The 15,205-nt window shown below is 51.5% G+C and overlaps 5 protein-coding genes and 1 non-coding gene across 6 annotated transcripts; 3 read left to right on the forward strand and 3 right to left on the reverse strand.

Moving 5' to 3' along the window:
• ASPBRDRAFT_665446 (uncharacterized protein) lies at positions 1-1,296 on the forward strand (the record flags this gene model as incomplete). The annotated part of the gene is made up of 2 exons (XM_067628727.1): positions 1-1,198; positions 1,234-1,296. The coding sequence occupies exons 1-2, from the start codon at positions 11-13 to the stop codon at positions 1,294-1,296; spliced, it is 1,251 nt and encodes a 416-aa protein (XP_067483959.1). The 5' UTR covers positions 1-10.
• A 2,557-nt stretch (positions 1,297-3,853) lies between these two features.
• ASPBRDRAFT_62811 (uncharacterized protein) lies at positions 3,854-5,611 on the reverse strand. The gene is made up of 3 exons (XM_067628388.1): positions 5,312-5,611; positions 4,562-5,225; positions 3,854-4,491 (listed from the first exon to the last, which is right to left on the reverse strand). The coding sequence occupies exons 1-3, from the start codon at positions 5,559-5,561 to the stop codon at positions 4,029-4,031; spliced, it is 1,377 nt and encodes a 458-aa protein (XP_067483960.1). The 5' UTR covers positions 5,562-5,611; the 3' UTR covers positions 3,854-4,028.
• A 294-nt stretch (positions 5,612-5,905) lies between these two features.
• ASPBRDRAFT_72586 (uncharacterized protein) lies at positions 5,906-10,977 on the forward strand (the record flags this gene model as incomplete). Its single annotated transcript, XM_067629173.1, has 4 exons — positions 5,906-6,169; positions 6,212-7,454; positions 7,515-7,669; positions 7,731-10,977. 4 exons carry the CDS (start codon positions 5,906-5,908, stop codon positions 10,902-10,904), a joined length of 4,836 nt encoding a protein of 1,611 aa, XP_067483961.1. The 3' UTR covers positions 10,905-10,977.
• A 170-nt stretch (positions 10,978-11,147) lies between these two features.
• ASPBRDRAFT_t41 lies at positions 11,148-11,224 on the reverse strand. Its single transcript has one exon. It is a non-coding gene; the product is annotated as a tRNA-Gly (tRNA).
• Positions 11,225-11,948: 724 nt separating this feature from the next.
• ASPBRDRAFT_116436 (NADP-dependent oxidoreductase) lies at positions 11,949-12,965 on the forward strand (the record flags this gene model as incomplete). The annotated part of the gene is made up of 1 exon (XM_067616980.1): positions 11,949-12,965. The coding sequence occupies one exon, from the start codon at positions 11,949-11,951 to the stop codon at positions 12,963-12,965; it is 1,017 nt and encodes a 338-aa protein (XP_067483962.1).
• An 86-nt stretch (positions 12,966-13,051) lies between these two features.
• On the reverse strand, positions 13,052-14,889 carry ASPBRDRAFT_52270 (uncharacterized protein; the record flags this gene model as incomplete). Its single annotated transcript, XM_067626872.1, has 2 exons — positions 13,052-13,661; positions 13,709-14,889. The coding sequence occupies 2 exons, from the start codon at positions 14,887-14,889 to the stop codon at positions 13,052-13,054; spliced, it is 1,791 nt and encodes a 596-aa protein (XP_067483963.1).
• Between the last annotated feature and the right edge of the window lie 316 nt (positions 14,890-15,205).

Consider the following 15,205-nt stretch of genomic DNA (forward strand, 5'->3'; position numbering starts at 1 on the left):
TACCGGCACGATGGCCTTAAACACCTCCGTGGAGAGCGAGCTCCGCTTGCAGTGGACGAACCCAGCGGGGGTAATGTCCCTGCTTATGCTGGTGGGTGGTGATATCGTGCAAAGGGCGTTGGCGCAGCTGTTCGGCGTACGCTTTCGCTTTCTGCCAGGAATATTAGAACATCCATTCTGTTTATATCTGACACCGGTCGCATTCTCCTTTGGTTGGGTGGCCTACGCGTTTTCGTCTCTCGCTACTATTTTCGGTGATTGCCGGCTCATGCCCAGTCCTGACATAGCCGCGCAAGTTATTAATTTGAGTAATGGCTATGTGCGCGAGAACAATTCCTGGGTGCTGGGTCATCTCTTACGCTACCACGAAGGTAGCGTTGCAGATGTGGATCGGTCGTCTAGTACCTCAAAGATGGCACCGTTGGGATCTACAGGCAAGGTGTCACTAAAGATTGATATCTTTGTTGCTGATGCGGTGGATGACAAGGGTCCCGGTATCAGCTGGACTTGGTGTTTCTGCTGGATAGCAATCATCGTTCAAAATGTCATAGCGGCAATTCCTTGGATTGTCAATGGCGATTGGGGCATATTTCTCGTGACGATATCAGGGACGCTATTTGCAGTCGTTACTGGCTCTTTACCACAATGGGCCGCAGAGAAGTGGCCAGCACCGAAACTGTGGAAATCAAAGACCGTTGCTCTCACGCGGGGCAACGGGCATCAATATGTGATGGTAGTCGAGTCCCACCAAGGCGCGTGGGATCTGGAAGCGATGTCTTCATCTCGTCCATATGTGCGGCCAGAGACGTTTTGGGTGTTACTGACTCTCACTATCTTATGGTCCCTGTTGCTCATTACGGTGTCGGGCTTAAACGACCATCCGTGGTATCTTGTCGGCGTGGGCGGACTAGGAATGTTGCAGAACATTTGGTTCTCGTCAGCAATCATCAATCCCAAAGCTGCTAATTTAAAACTGCGCAAATACCAGAGGCGGCCAACTATCACTGGCTACCAACAGACCAGTGAAGCCAAAACCAGAATGAAACAGAATGACCCAATCGATTCAGACACAGACACAGATCTGGGCCCAGTGGTCGCGGAAGACGGCGTACGAGATGTCATGGGCGCGCTGATGGAATTGGAGAAATTATTACCCAAAGCAGGTGTTGCTTTGCTGCCGGTCTTCTTTCCAGGCAGAGTAGAATACGATCAAGGGCTTCTCTACTCAAACAGGGAGAGAAAATTCTGGAAATGTGCCAGCGCAAGCGCAAAGTCAAGGAAAGAGAGACAGGGTAAGTCATCTCGCTGTCTTTCGTCACACAACTGACGAGCGAAACGAACTGACGTCCCACGTGCTGGAGATAGAGCGTTCAACTGTGACATATGTCTAATCTGGGCCATCTGCGAGCGGCCTAATGATTGCATGCTCGGTGTAGCCCATGACTCGTGCACGGTATGTATGGTACCACCGTACCCTAATAGATAAAGGCGTGGGAGACGCTAGAAAGTGAACTATATGCGATTCTCCTATCGACTTTTTCTATAGGCTCTAACCTATAGGCTCTAACACTCGATAGACGCTTGATTGTCCTTCATCTGACTCCGGGCACAAGAATGCAATACTCCCTTCTCCACCTTGTCGGGATCAACATCTGACCCCGAGATAGAGCGACCGATTCCCGCGTAATTTGATGGAATATGGTATACTGGATACTATTTTCTTTCATTCACGACATCCAATACTATGTTTTAGTATGTACAAATATTTGATATAACCCAAATGGGGCAACCTACGCCGGCAATACTGGAACGTCCCCTCAATCCCGGGGACGCACCGTTGTTCAGAGTAACCATGTGGAACCTAATGCTTGGCCAATGCAGCTAAGCTAGCGCTGTGCTTCACCTTCGTATGGCTGCAGATCCTCAATCATTTCATCTGTTGTCGACTAGACAGCGGATATAATGTTCTTGAGGGTGTTTGTATAACCACATGTGGTACCATCCTAGCATGGGTTATTGGTAAGTTCCTGTTCTAGAAATATATTCATAGAATCTCAGAAAAACAATAGTATTAATAGTCTCAGGTCTGGTATGCGCATTGCTTTGTCGGCAATCAACCAATTCTTTGCACCTCGTCAGCCCGCCATCACGGTCACAGCTTACTGTGGCGCAGCTCGTTGGCTTCGGGTTAGGAAAGATTGCAGAGTCGATCCTACCCAGCACTGTCTTTTTGAGCGGATCACGGATCGAGTTCTACCTGAATCCAGGCCCTTTTAATGTGAAGGAGCAGACATTTATTACGGTGATGGCCAATGTCAGTTATGGTAGGCAGAGTCAACTAGATAGTGATGATTCGGGAAATGTGGATCGCTGTGCTAAATATGATTTCTCACTAGCGACCCCGAACATATCCCTATTGTTCTTCATGCAACGGTTGCCGATGTATCTTGGTAACGCCTGGGCTGCAAGCTTTGTTCGTTGACATCCACCCATCATATGAGGGTAAACACCTACTAATTCAATACCACCCATGGCCAGGGCTACGGTTTATGTATGATGCTAAGTACCCAGCTACTAAGCTTCAGCCTGGCCGAGATGTGCAGAGGTTTCCTGGTCTATGAGCCTAGTATGGTCTGGTTCTACGTCCTCTCCCAACCTTCCACGAACCGGGCCTTCTTTACGCACACCGATGCCCCTGCCAATGGTTGGACGATTTCGCGATTTCGATTTTTCTTTGGTGTCTTTGGTATCGCATTTATGTGCGCATTTTCCTATTCCAGAGAATAATACCTATAGGCTGAGTGCAACTTGCAGATACAACTGGCTTCCAAACACAATATTCCCCACATTGACGTTTCTCAACTGGATGACGTGGATCAAGCCGACCAGTGCAGCTCTGGCAATTGTAACCGGAACATACTACTTCAACATGGGTTTCAACCCTATTACCACATTTGATTACCAGTGGCTGGCAACCCTGGACCCATTCATAACACCGTTTTTCATCATTTTTGAGATCATTGTTGCCCTCGCCGTCTGGGGTTTGTGTGTTATAATGCCCGTCTTCTTCTCCAATACCTGGTTCACAGGCTACTTGCCCACCAACTTATGGTACCCATACGACACACTGGCCGGATTTACGACACTTCAATCATTCTTGGTAGCGAGAACCGCCTCAATCAGACGGCATACGAGTCATACTCACCATTGTTCCTTCCTGCCGCTATCGGTTTTCGGTACGTGGGCATAATGTGCATTATTCCGGCTATGCTTGTCTTCACGGCCCTCTATCATGGCTTTGCAGTCGTGGGAATCGTGAAGAAAATTCTGAAGGGGGCGTCCCAGTTCTCTGGACACAATGACGCCCAGACAAGGCTAATGAGTAAATACACTGAAGTGGGCGAGGTACGTGCCGATTGCCCTTGACGAGAAGGTACTTTGCTATTAACACCTGAAAAAGTGGGCCTACTTACTCATCGCGGCCATTGCTATGGCCCTTGCCTTTGCAGGCTTTTACGCGTGCGACAATCTGAAGGAGACAAAGCATTTTGCAGTGATGCCCTCTCAAGAGGCAGAACCAAGAAGAGATAAACAACTTTTCCGGTTTCTCCGCTGATAGTATTGATGCAGTCCTCGCTCCCGTTTTCCCATTTAGGTATACCCTGTTCTTTTAGCTTGTCTACAGTATTTGCTTGGCTGCATTGAGGTCAGATGGAGGCCTATCTTCCGGCTTGCTCACCAGCCTAATTGAAGCAATTTCTTCTGGTGAGGGTGACGGGTGGCTCAGACTTGCAGATGAATTCCAATTATACGAGAGTATAGTAGTCAGCGAATGCTGACCACTTTACAAATGGTGCGGAGGAGATTCTTATTCAACTTGATCATCAAGTTCACCTTTACACACTGAATGATATGAAGAGGAGATATAAATATCAGAAACAAAACAGCCTTCCCCAAAGCTTCTTCAAAGATCTCCCCTGCTGGCCACGCTCGCGCACAGGAACCCTCCTAGTTGAAAGCTCCAATTTCTACCTCTCAATGGATCTTACACTTGGCCACTCAGAGCCAGTGTCCAACTTCTCACAGGCATCCGCGATTCTCTGCACGGCAACCTGACTCTCATCCCCAGGACTAGTATAGACAAACCGAAAATGGCCAGGCGAGGGCGCGAAGCTGAGCTCACCCATACTGAGATACACGCCCTCTTTGATCAAGTACTTGCACAGCTGCATCTCCCGCGTCTCGCCCGGCATCCTCGGATCATCGTGGCCCGGGAAATGACACAGCCACGCACTTAGGTCAATCCAGATGAATAGCCCGCCATTGGCACTAGTGAATGGGACTCCTCGTTCTCTCATGAGGCTTGTCGTCGAGATGTATTTGGCTCGCAGGCGCTCCCGGTTCAGGGTAACGTAGCGTCGCACATCTGCGGGGTTGCTGAGGAACTCGGTGAAGAATTTGGTCGCGAATGGTGTGACCCATGTAAACAGCCTGGATAGAGTGGAATCAGATCTGCGTCAACCCTGACAATGTTGTTGCTTTTTTTCTGCTTTCTACTCACGCTAAACGCCTGCATGTCTCCCAAAGTTCCGGATTCCTTGTGATTAGGAACCCTAGTCGAAGACCTGCCATTGCCCAGTCTTTACTTGCACCATACAGGCAATGGATGTTCTGGTGCGAGATCAATTTTCCGGGCTCAGAACTCTCACGAAGACTCAAGACCGACGTAAATCCCGGGAGGTTATGATCATCTGGCGAAGGAAATCCTGAAAGAGCATATATCTCATCCGCCACGAGATGGAGGCCGTTCACCGTGCAGAAGTGTGCAAGCGCCTCGAGTGTAGGGCGCGAGTAGAACCGGCCTACCGGATTGTTTGGGTTGCTGATCAAAACGGCTCTGACGGTAATACCGTTATGTCTGGCGGCGTCCAGGCTCTTCTGGAACTCGGCGATGAAGGCGTCCTTGTGCACCGCGCTGAATTGGTCGGGGATATTGCCCGTTTGCACGGGAAGGATCGTCAGCTGATCCCGGGCACAAACACCTTGCTCAAACATGGAGTACATGGGGACTGGAATCAGCATTCCCTCGCCGGCTTCCGCGATGTTGAACGCAACCATGTCAATGAGCGAGCTTACCCCGTTGGTTGCGAGGACCTGGGACGGCTGAATGGGTATGGCTGGGTGGAACCACTCATTGATTAAGGTACTAACAGCATTTTGGAGATCTGAAGAAGACAAAGATATAAGATCAGTCAATCGTTGGCTGCCTAACGCCCAGAATTAGGTTGTAATGTCCCTAGTAGTAGCTTACCAGGAGGCCCCGCCACAGGTCCATATTTCAGGAAGCTTGAAATTGACCGATCGCTCCATTTGCTGTCGCAATACTGCTGCAGGTAATCACGCATTCCCTCATTGGACGCTCCGGATATGTCGATCAGACCGTGAGGGTTAGAAATAGGATGGTAGAGTGGCTTCCCCTCGAGATCGCGGTTGAAGTCGATGAGTCGGCCGCGGCTGAGGTTCGCCTCTCCCCGACGGGATGGTGGAAATGGGAGTGTCATTGTGGATAATGCCGTATGCTCTCAACAGAGGCCGTGAGATGATATCACAGAACGGTGCCGGGGAAGATCCGATACTAATAGTCATGATGTTGATATTTAATGAACTAAACAATGAACTAATGCACTGAGGGTGGGTCCGAGACTAAACTCCTTGGGGAGCCCGCCGGTCCTGCCAGCCTCGCCGTAAATTATCATCGCCTGGTCATCCTCCTCCTCCCCTCATTCTGACTCACCTGCTATCGTTCATTACGATCGAGGCAACAATGAAAAGGGCGCATGGTCGTCCTTCCTCCACTATCTCTTCGGATTATCCCTAACCTTCTCCGTTACATGGGATATACAACATGGCAGTCGATCCTTCGGTGTTGACTCCCTGGTTCGGCCCGCAACAGGCGGCAGATTACTTCACCTCTCTTCTTTCGGAGGGGGTTTCGCAGACACAGGTCTTGAGCACCAACCAGTATCTACTGCAATGTGTCCATGACGGAGGAATAACCCCCAAGATCTTTGCCGTCTGGCTATTTCTCGCCCATTCGAAATTTCCATGCGTCCTTGGGGACGCTCTGCGCGACGAAACTTCGCGTGGGGTGCGCAAGGCCGGCATAGACGTGCTGAAATGTGCCATGAGGACGGATGACTGGTGAGAAAAGGGTTGGGATGCGGTGGGCGGCGCAGCCGGTCTGAAGGAGATCTTCGAGAAGCTCAGCATTCGGGAGGCGAGGAGCCTGGCAAGAGCCATCGGCTCCTGCTCGAACACCAGTGATCCTGTCAAACGGCAAGCGATGTATGAACTACTTCGTCTGCTGGTGCCGAATTTCTTCGACTCGTTACCGTCGCAGGAATCTCGACAGCTACTGCGGCTGGAGGACGTGATGCCGCTGTTTAACCTGTCCGGCGAAGCCACTCTCATAACCCTCGTCTCAACACCCCTGTCTGACGACCTGATGGGCTTTTTGATCCGCCAAATGCTCGTCTCTCGCGTGCCACTACTAAGGGACATTGTCATTGGGTCAGTCCCAGCTCATTCCTCGTTCAGGAAGCGTTTACTGGACGGCCATCTCACCGACTTGCTTACGTCGCCTGAGGCCTACGAGCCTCAGATAGGTCAAGGCAGGGAAGCTATTTTCGCAGCGATGGATTTCACCCTGGACCTTTTGCATAGCGATTCTGATGTTTCGGAAAAGGCGCGCGTGGTCGATTGGAAGACCCAGGCTCGATGCATCGACGTGACCCTCACCACTGCCCGGCGCCGAAACGTGTCTTCCGACGCGATTATCGCTTTCCTGGAGCAGGCACTACCGCTCATGGGACATGCGGAACGGAAGATCAGCGATTGGACACCCTTAATCTACAAATTGATAGAACTTTGGGTCATCGCTGCTTTCCCAGAAGCACATCTAGAGTCGGTCTCGGATGCGCCGGCTGCACGTTATCGGGAGCAAGTGCATCCCTCCAGACCGCGACCAGTCCACAAAGATCACTTGGAGTCATTGCTCCGAACGGTCTTGAGCTCGCTATCATCCGAACAGTTTGAGCCGTGCCTCAACTTGCTGCTTCCTAAGACCGTTGCGAAGGCAAAGCTTCCCTTGTTTAAGATCATATGTAAGGAGTGTCGAAAGATTGATCTGGATCAGCCTACGCCGTCCGAGAAGGAGCAACAGCTTTTGCCATGGAAGTCGTCGTTCATCCTATCTCTGCCCGGTCGTGATGCAAGATGGCTATTCGAGCGCGCAGAACTAGTGTCGCCAAAAGAGAGCCCAATCAAGTCCTTCGCCTTTGAGTGGCCAGCAAGCGCAGGGGATTCGGCATCTTTCCGGGACAGCTTATTCCGAGTCCACTTCGAAGCCGTAAACAGAGAACAACCCGATCATGCGAAGTCGATCGCCCATGAATGTGAGCTATACTTCCTTCCCTGTATCAAGAATAGTACTGACGCCTATCTCTCCCGCACAGTGCTCGAGGATGTGAAACGCAAGGCCGTGAAGGCCCGTGACGCCGGCGACCGGCTGCAGTGGGCAAAGCTCACGATCACGATCGCAACGATGAGCCGGAATCTTCGCTTTCTGAAGGAGGTGATCTTTTGGACACCGCGCTTCCTGCGGGACCCGGTACGCCCAATCTCTGTCTCATCATCTACATACGGATTGCTGACATGACATATCTCTCTAGTTCGTGAGACCGGATCTCGCCCGAAGGATTTATCGGGAAGACGTTGCATCCGTTCTGTCATGCGTGACGTCGCCCACTCGAGAGGCACTCGCGGCTGATGTACACATGGCTGACGAGGTAATATCTCATCTTCTCGAACAAGCCCTTCTAGTTACCCAAGAGCCGTGGTACAAAAGCCCCCAGGATCGCAATTTTGGCCGGCTGCTTAGGCTCGTCGTTTCGAGCCGCGTACACGCGGCGAAGGGCTTGTGCTATCGTGGCCTAGGAAGCGAACAGGACGTGGTGGACACGCTATTCGAGGGCATCATACCAATACTGCTGCGATATGAAACTTTGGGCGGTTCGGAAGGATACGACCTCCTTGGCTGGGGAGCATTGTCCGGTCCGCTTACAGATATGCAGTGCCCACTGAACCCACCACCTTCGATTCTAAGGCTCTTTGATTCGCTAGCCCAACAGCGAGATCATCTCTGGGCCAAGCAGCGTCTGCTGCGGAGCCCACAAACCGCATCTTTACCCGAGGGGCTACCGCGAGGCTTGCCGCTTCAGTATTTGCTTCCTTCGCCGCAATGGACGATTGCGGTGATAAAGCATCAAGGGCTCAGCGGCTTTGTCCAAAAGAGAGTGACCGAGATCGTCTTTTCTGATCCTGCCGTACTCCTCCAGAAGGTCAAGGAGGACGACAAAGACCTAGAACCCTTGGTGGATAGTCTGACATTTGCCATAAAGGTTTACCTCGGCCAGTGGCCGGTGCATGAACGAGGCCCAAGAATACTAGAGATCTGGAGGCACTACTCGGAGAGAATTCCGTCTTCTGCTGGGCATCTGGAGATCTTCAAGAAATATATGTACTCCTTGCTGGGATCCAGGAGGTTACGGAAGCTGGCACGGATCATCGACCCTCCCCAGTTGCCTTCGCTGGAGATATTCAAGAACATGTCGCACGACTCACCAAGCCTTGAATGGGAACCCCGATCTGAGATTAAACGCGAAAGTGCACAAGGTTGTTGGAAGGGGTCCTTGCTGCAACGTCGATTCTTGGCCCACAAGGTGGACAGGTGTTTAGATATAATACTGGTATATTCTCATCCCCACATCAGCTGGTCATCGCCTGAGAAGCCCAAAGCCTTCGATCTATGGCGGCCCAAACATAGCCCTTGGAGTTTTTCGTGCCAGTATCGGGAGTCTCTCATTGCCTCCGCCATGCTGTTTCTCAACGGTTTAGCCCGCAATACGGACCGCATCTTGTCCAAGCCATTCCCCGAGAATACACAGATCCTTCGGTATCCGCCAGTGCACCTGGATTACGACTTTCTGTCCACGATTGATGATCAGACAGAAGCTGCGACCGCAGCTATGTCCCTACTTGCTCGCTTGGTTCGAATAGTACCGCCTTCCCTCCTCTACGACCTTTCGCTCTCTCTGTTGGACACTCTCCATGTCCTTCCCAGCGCAGCGCCAAAATATGGCCTAGTTCAGCGATTTGCATTCGAAACAATGGCGCTGGTGCGGCGCTCAGACCGGCCAGAATTGGCTGCGACGCTAGGATTGAAAGCGCTTGAGCTGTTCCCGGAAGCTTCGTCGTGGCACCGGATGGCCTTTCCTTCGTCGCTGGCCAAGGTCCTCAGTCGCTCAGATAGGGAGCGGGTAGTACACGATTTCACTGCGTATGTCTTCAAGTCACTGGAAGAGCAGAAACAGCCAACAAGCTCAGACGCCGGTGGAGTGGGATCCGGAGAGACAATCATCAAGATCACCACGGTGAAGATGTTGGCTACGATGCTAGCGGAGAGCATATCTGGCGTGTCAACCACCGTTTCCGTCGTTGAGGCCTTGAAGGACCTCTTTCACGCCAGCAATCATATCGATGTCCGGGTAACGGTGTGCACGGCTCTGCTGGATATTATTGACAAATACCATGACAGTGAGAGAGCCTACGAAATATTTATATCGTTCACACCCTACGCCGCGGTGCCCAGCGAAAGCAGCGCCAGTGGATCATGGTTGGAACCAGGGAACGCCAAACTTCCAAGGATAGAGTATGAACGGCCTCTTCTCGATCTGTTTGTCTCTCAAGCCTGCCTGAAATTGCCTTCGAAATACCACGAACACTACACCTACAAGGCACTTCTACCCCTTCTGGACGAATCGACGAGACAACATAATATATGGATGCGCCGGTTCCTTGCGCAAGTCGACTTATCGCCCGAAGAGCAGTCTGTGACTGACTTTGGGCCTTTTGCGCACGATATGATTCATCGAATGATGGAGTGCTGGTCTGAGTACCTGCCCCGGGAGTTCCTTCTACGGTACAGGTCTTGGATTCTAAGCTATCTTGACTGCATACGGCTCCGGCACATCGCAGACAAGTTGGCTGCGAAAGACCGATTGTGGCGCACACGGGACTCAGGATCTCACTGGAACCTGTGGTTCTACCATCATGCTAAAATGAAGTCATTGCATGTCGCATTCGCAGGCATTCAGATAAACACACCGCCTGAGGTTGCAAATGGCATCACACATGAAGATCTCACGGACGAGATAGTCATATGTGCAGAGGCCTTTCTTCGCAATCCCTTCAACTTGGCGGGCCATCAGGTCCACGTATCCCTGGACCGAATTACAAACCTACTTTCCACGCTAGGGATCAACCAGCCTTTTCGTCGAACTGAATTACTGCCGATTGCAGAACGAATCATTGCATTCGCACAGGGACTGCGAACCGAGGAATGGATGAACGACCCACATCGTAGTCCTCCTGTTCTTCCCTCCAGACTCCAACTAGAAGCTCTGCTTCTCCCGTTTCCTCAGTTTCACAAGGAGTCTCCGTACCGCTACACCAGGTTTGTGTCCAGCACACTATCTTTGGTCGAAGAGTGTGTCCGCCTTGATACGTACGTCGCAGATATACCTACTCTCCGGGAAGCGATGAACTGCGTACGGAAAGAGGATGCGCGCGAATGTGCACTGGGATTCGGCCAGCGGTATGAGGCCAGCACAAGTCCGCTCGTACAGTACGTGAGGGTATGGCTGGCGCAGATTCTGGTACTGAAATGCGACATGCACATAGACGACAGTGATTCCACCGGAAGAGCAATGATGCTTGAGTGGAGGAAAAGTTTGAATGAGTCGATACGGTCCATTGGGTGGTCTACATATCCCGATGCCTTGTGACCTTATCACCAGAGATGGCATGTTCCTGTATAGCACCTGTTACTCTGCAATAAAATATTTAACTTCCAGCGTGTCTCATAGAATATTTAAGTAAACAAGTACACTATAGAGGGAGTTAGAAAAACCGCCTGAAAGCAGTATCATTACCCATAGATCAATCCACGCTGGAAAGTAGTGAAACGATGCAGTTTCATCGTTATTTAGCCCCCAAAAATCTCGGGAACGACTAGAATTGCAAAAAAAGCCCAGGCACAAGAATCGAACTTGTGACCTCACGTCAATTTGGTAAACGTGCGCTCTGCCAATTGAGCTAGCCCGGGTTCTTGTTGCATTAGTCTGCGGGATTTGGCCTATAGTTAGCGGGCCACGGCTTACACCCCCAAGACTGTGACATGAGGACAGAGCGATGCACGTAAGATAGAACTAGGAGAGAATAGCGACTGGATATTAGCTTCTCTAGATCCAATTTGATTAATCTAATGAAGGAAATGGTATGCGTCAGTCCGTAGGCATCACCATAGTAAAGCCATCCGCTAGTTAGGTGGGCAACGTGCCGGTTGCCAGCCCATCTCTAAACGAGACGGATTTCTTCCGCGGCAGATAAGGCTGTGAGAATTAAAGAATTGATCATCAGGGCTAGATGAGGCGGTATCTCAGTTAGTCACGGTTGGCCCAATGAAATCTATCCAGCTTGTGCTTGGATTGTCAACGTGCAGCTTTACTTGGGTCTTATGCGCCCGCGCCGCATGAATTGAAGACAGGTCTCTGTCCGATTCCCATCAAAGCGAATCCCCGCGTGAGGTTCAGCTTGGTTCTAGCTTGTAAAAGTGCATTACGAGTGTGTTGCATTCCTTGAATTATCTTCTAATCAGTGCAAGCGGATATCAAGGATCGGTCTTCTGTCATACCCGATAGCCTATCCATAGCCTATGCAAGCACGTGATGCAACCACCATCCGCACTCTTACTATATAACTTATAACTTGACCCAGGTTCTAAGCGTCCGTAGTATCCTTCCATCACATTCTCTTCTCTAGTCGGCACCATGCAAGCCATCCGTCTCCATCCTGCTCCCCCAACATCCACACCCTACTCCCCGTCGAACCCGGCGCCTTCCACCGCCCTTCGGCTAGACCGTGATGTCACCATTCCCGAGCCCTCTGCGCCCGGAGAGCTTCTCATCCGCGTGAAAGCCACAACCGTCATTCGGGACATGCTCACTTGGCCTGAAACATACGAGCACGAGTATGCCATCTTAGGCAACGATGTAGCCGGTATTGTGGTCAAGACGTTCTCATCGTCCAGCAAGTTCAAACCCGGCGATGAAGTCTTCGGCATGACCAATACATCCCGGGCAGCCGCCTGGGCTGAATATACCATCGTCACGGAGGATGAGGTGGTCCGGAAGCCCTCTACATTGACATTCGCCGAAGCGGCTGCAATCCCTCTCAGCGCGCAAACTGCCTACGAGTCCCTGTTTGAGCACGCGCGGATTGCCCGACCCACGGTGGAAGAGATTCTGTCCCGTTCTGCTACGAAGAAAGAGTGCTCGGTGCTGATTACTGGTGCCGCGGGTGCAGTGGGCGTATATCTCGTGCAGTTGGCCGCAGCAGCAGGGGTGAAGGTTGTCGCTGCTAGTAGTTCCAATGCGCGTAATCGCGAGTTTCTTCAAAGCCTTGGGGCCGACGAGGTCGTGGAGTATAGCATGCTGGATGAGTATCATGGAAAATTCGATGTTGTCATTGATGCGGTCGGTGGAGAAGTTTTGGAAAAATGCTGGGGATATGTTGCCGAGACAGGAGTGCTCGTTTCAGTGGATTCGGCGAGCTTCAACTTCGTGGAGGAGCATGAGAAGCGTGGACTGCGGAAGAATGAGGTACGGGCGCTCTTTTTCATTGTCAGGGGCAGTCCGGATGCATTGCACTTTATTGCCGAAGCGGCAAGTCATGGAGTGGTCCGGCCTCTCGTGGCAGACATCTATCCACTTAGTCGGGCACGGGAGGCGTATGATGTTGCAAATGGGAGGGCTTATGGGCGCGGGAAGGTAGTACTTGCGATCTGACAGTCCTACTGTCTGAGGTCAATGCCAAATGTATCCCTTTTGAGCTCGTTTAGCTTTCATGGTCTAGTCCACGACCAACTAGTCATTCATAATCCATCAATCATTCCCCATGGAAAGTCATCTGCATCTCCAGCACTGTACCAACCGCATAGATCGTCAATCGTAGAGAGTGCAGCACCCAGGTCGTTGTTGTCTTTCGATAGACCGTCTATGACGGGGTTTGGATCTACCCCTTGTGTATCCAAAGACGACAGATCACTTGACCCACGCATATCGCAATCATTGGAACCTTTCCCCAAACCCAAAACACACCGAGCAATCGTCTGGATCTCGCGCACATTCCTCGCGGTCCGCGGCCAGACTTCCCCCAGCACCTTGAGACACCCCAGCGTCATCCGGATTTGGTCTCTGGCGATGGCAAGCTCTTTGCCCTTGAGAAGCGTACTGCAAGCGGAGAGGAGCGCCAACATCCCCTCGCTGACCATACAGGTCGTAAAAGGGGTGTGATGGAATCTTGGGGCTGGTAAAGCTAATAGACGGATTTGGGCCTCGACCGCCCGTAACACCCGGGTGGTATGGACGTTGACTAGCTCGGGCGTGGGTGTGTCGCGGGGCGGTTCCCGGGCACAGCTGGATACTTTCTCAATGGCGTTGAAATTGAGTGCCGACAATGGACGATGGAGGCCAACGGTGGATCTAGCTAGTGAGTGGCCGGATTCGCGAGGAAGAAACAAGAAACTTACACATGGATAAGCAGATGTGCTTGAAACAAAAGCTCGTCAATCTCGCCCTTCCCCTTGATGACGTGCTTTTGTTCCCGGGGCAATAGTAGTTGCCATCCGTCCAAGCTACAGTCCACCGCCTGAATCAGATGCGTAGAATCTTCGACGGTGGCCACTTTGGGGGTTATGGATATGGCGGACGCGGCGCACTGCACGGCGCCAATGAGGTATGCGAAAGAGGAGAAGTGAACATTGTCGGTGATGAATTCGCGCTGATTGAATTCCTCGAGAGTTCTAGGGATGGGAATTACCCCCAACTCGTAATCGGACTCGTCGCAGGGCAATTCAACGGTCACATCAAGGTCCATGACCCTGAAGTTCATCGTGCCGAGGGTGCCCGCATAGTAGGCGTCCACAATATACAGCGTCCACCACGTGCGTCTCCAGGATTCCCTCCAGACCTGATCGGTGGCTCCCTGGGACGCTGCAAATTCCGCCCTGAACATTTGCAGGTCAATGGCGATCTGAGCGGCGCGGTCCAACTGTGATTTTGCATCCGCCTTGTAGTCATACCAGAACAAGGCTATGGAGTACAAGATGCGACACTGAACCTGAATGGGATCAGATGGCCCCAGGTTGGAAAGGGTGGATTCAACCCTATCTTTGAGTGGGATTGACCATTCTCGGGCACTGTAGATATTTCCCATAAAGCGCATAGCAGTAAGCAACGGTGCAAGACCATGCTCTGTGCGAGGGTCTTGACATAGTTCTACAAGATGTTTCCTTGGTAGGACAAATGGATGGCATACGTGAAAGTTCTTGTAGTAGGAGTGGATCAAAGGGTCATTTGCGATATTCTCCGACCGGGAAGAGTTCTCTGAGAGTGGAATGCAGTCGGTGCTGCTGTCACCCAAATCAACGTTGAGCATGGCAGACATGGGTGGAGCATCTGCCGGGAGAGACAACATCGTACACTGCTCGAACCCAGCTATGCCAGCAGCTTGTTGTGGGCTCCCATGGCTTGTGGCATGATCTCTTAGGTATGGCCGGGAATTAAGACCGCGTCGTGAAGGAGCATAGCTGCATGACTGGCCGACCTCAGCACAGCGCGTACAGCTCGGTCGCTTCCCATCACATTTGGCATGTCGAGAGCGACAGGGCAAGCAAGCCAGCGATGAACGTTTCACCCGACGGTTGTGCATGATTGGAGTCACCTCTGTGAGGTGCTTGCATTATCTCCACCCCGAGAGAACTCGACATCGATGGCAGAGGACGAAGACCAACAGATGATTCAGAGTCAATCCATCCATCGAACACATGATGGGGGAGACGCTAAGCTGTTTGTGGACGGCATCCCGGAACATTGAATAGTCCGATACCAGATGGGGAAACTGTATGCAATTTCGTGTGCTGCTTGAGTATAATCTCAGTTGCTGAAGATATTATTATATGTATCAGATAAACAAATCGTCTTATATATTTACAAATCTTTGAGAGTCCCTCATCGGGCAGTGAGGA

Source organism: Aspergillus brasiliensis, assembly GCF_001889945.1.
Source record: "Aspergillus brasiliensis CBS 101740 unplaced genomic scaffold ASPBRscaffold_2, whole genome shotgun sequence".
Taxonomy (NCBI): domain Eukaryota; kingdom Fungi; phylum Ascomycota; class Eurotiomycetes; order Eurotiales; family Aspergillaceae; genus Aspergillus; species Aspergillus brasiliensis.

Coding starts and splice junctions, on each gene's coding strand:
- ASPBRDRAFT_62811 (XM_067628388.1), bottom strand. CDS start 5,561: ATGACACTCCCATTTCCACCATCCCGTCGGGGAGAGGCGAACCTCAGC. Junction 5,226..5,311: donor ACCTGTGGCGGGGCCTCCTG/GTAAGCTACTAC, acceptor TGTCTTCTTCAG/ATCTCCAAAATGCTGTTAGT. Junction 4,492..4,561: donor GAGACATGCAGGCGTTTAGC/GTGAGTAGAAAG, acceptor CACTCTATCCAG/GCTGTTTACATGGGTCACAC.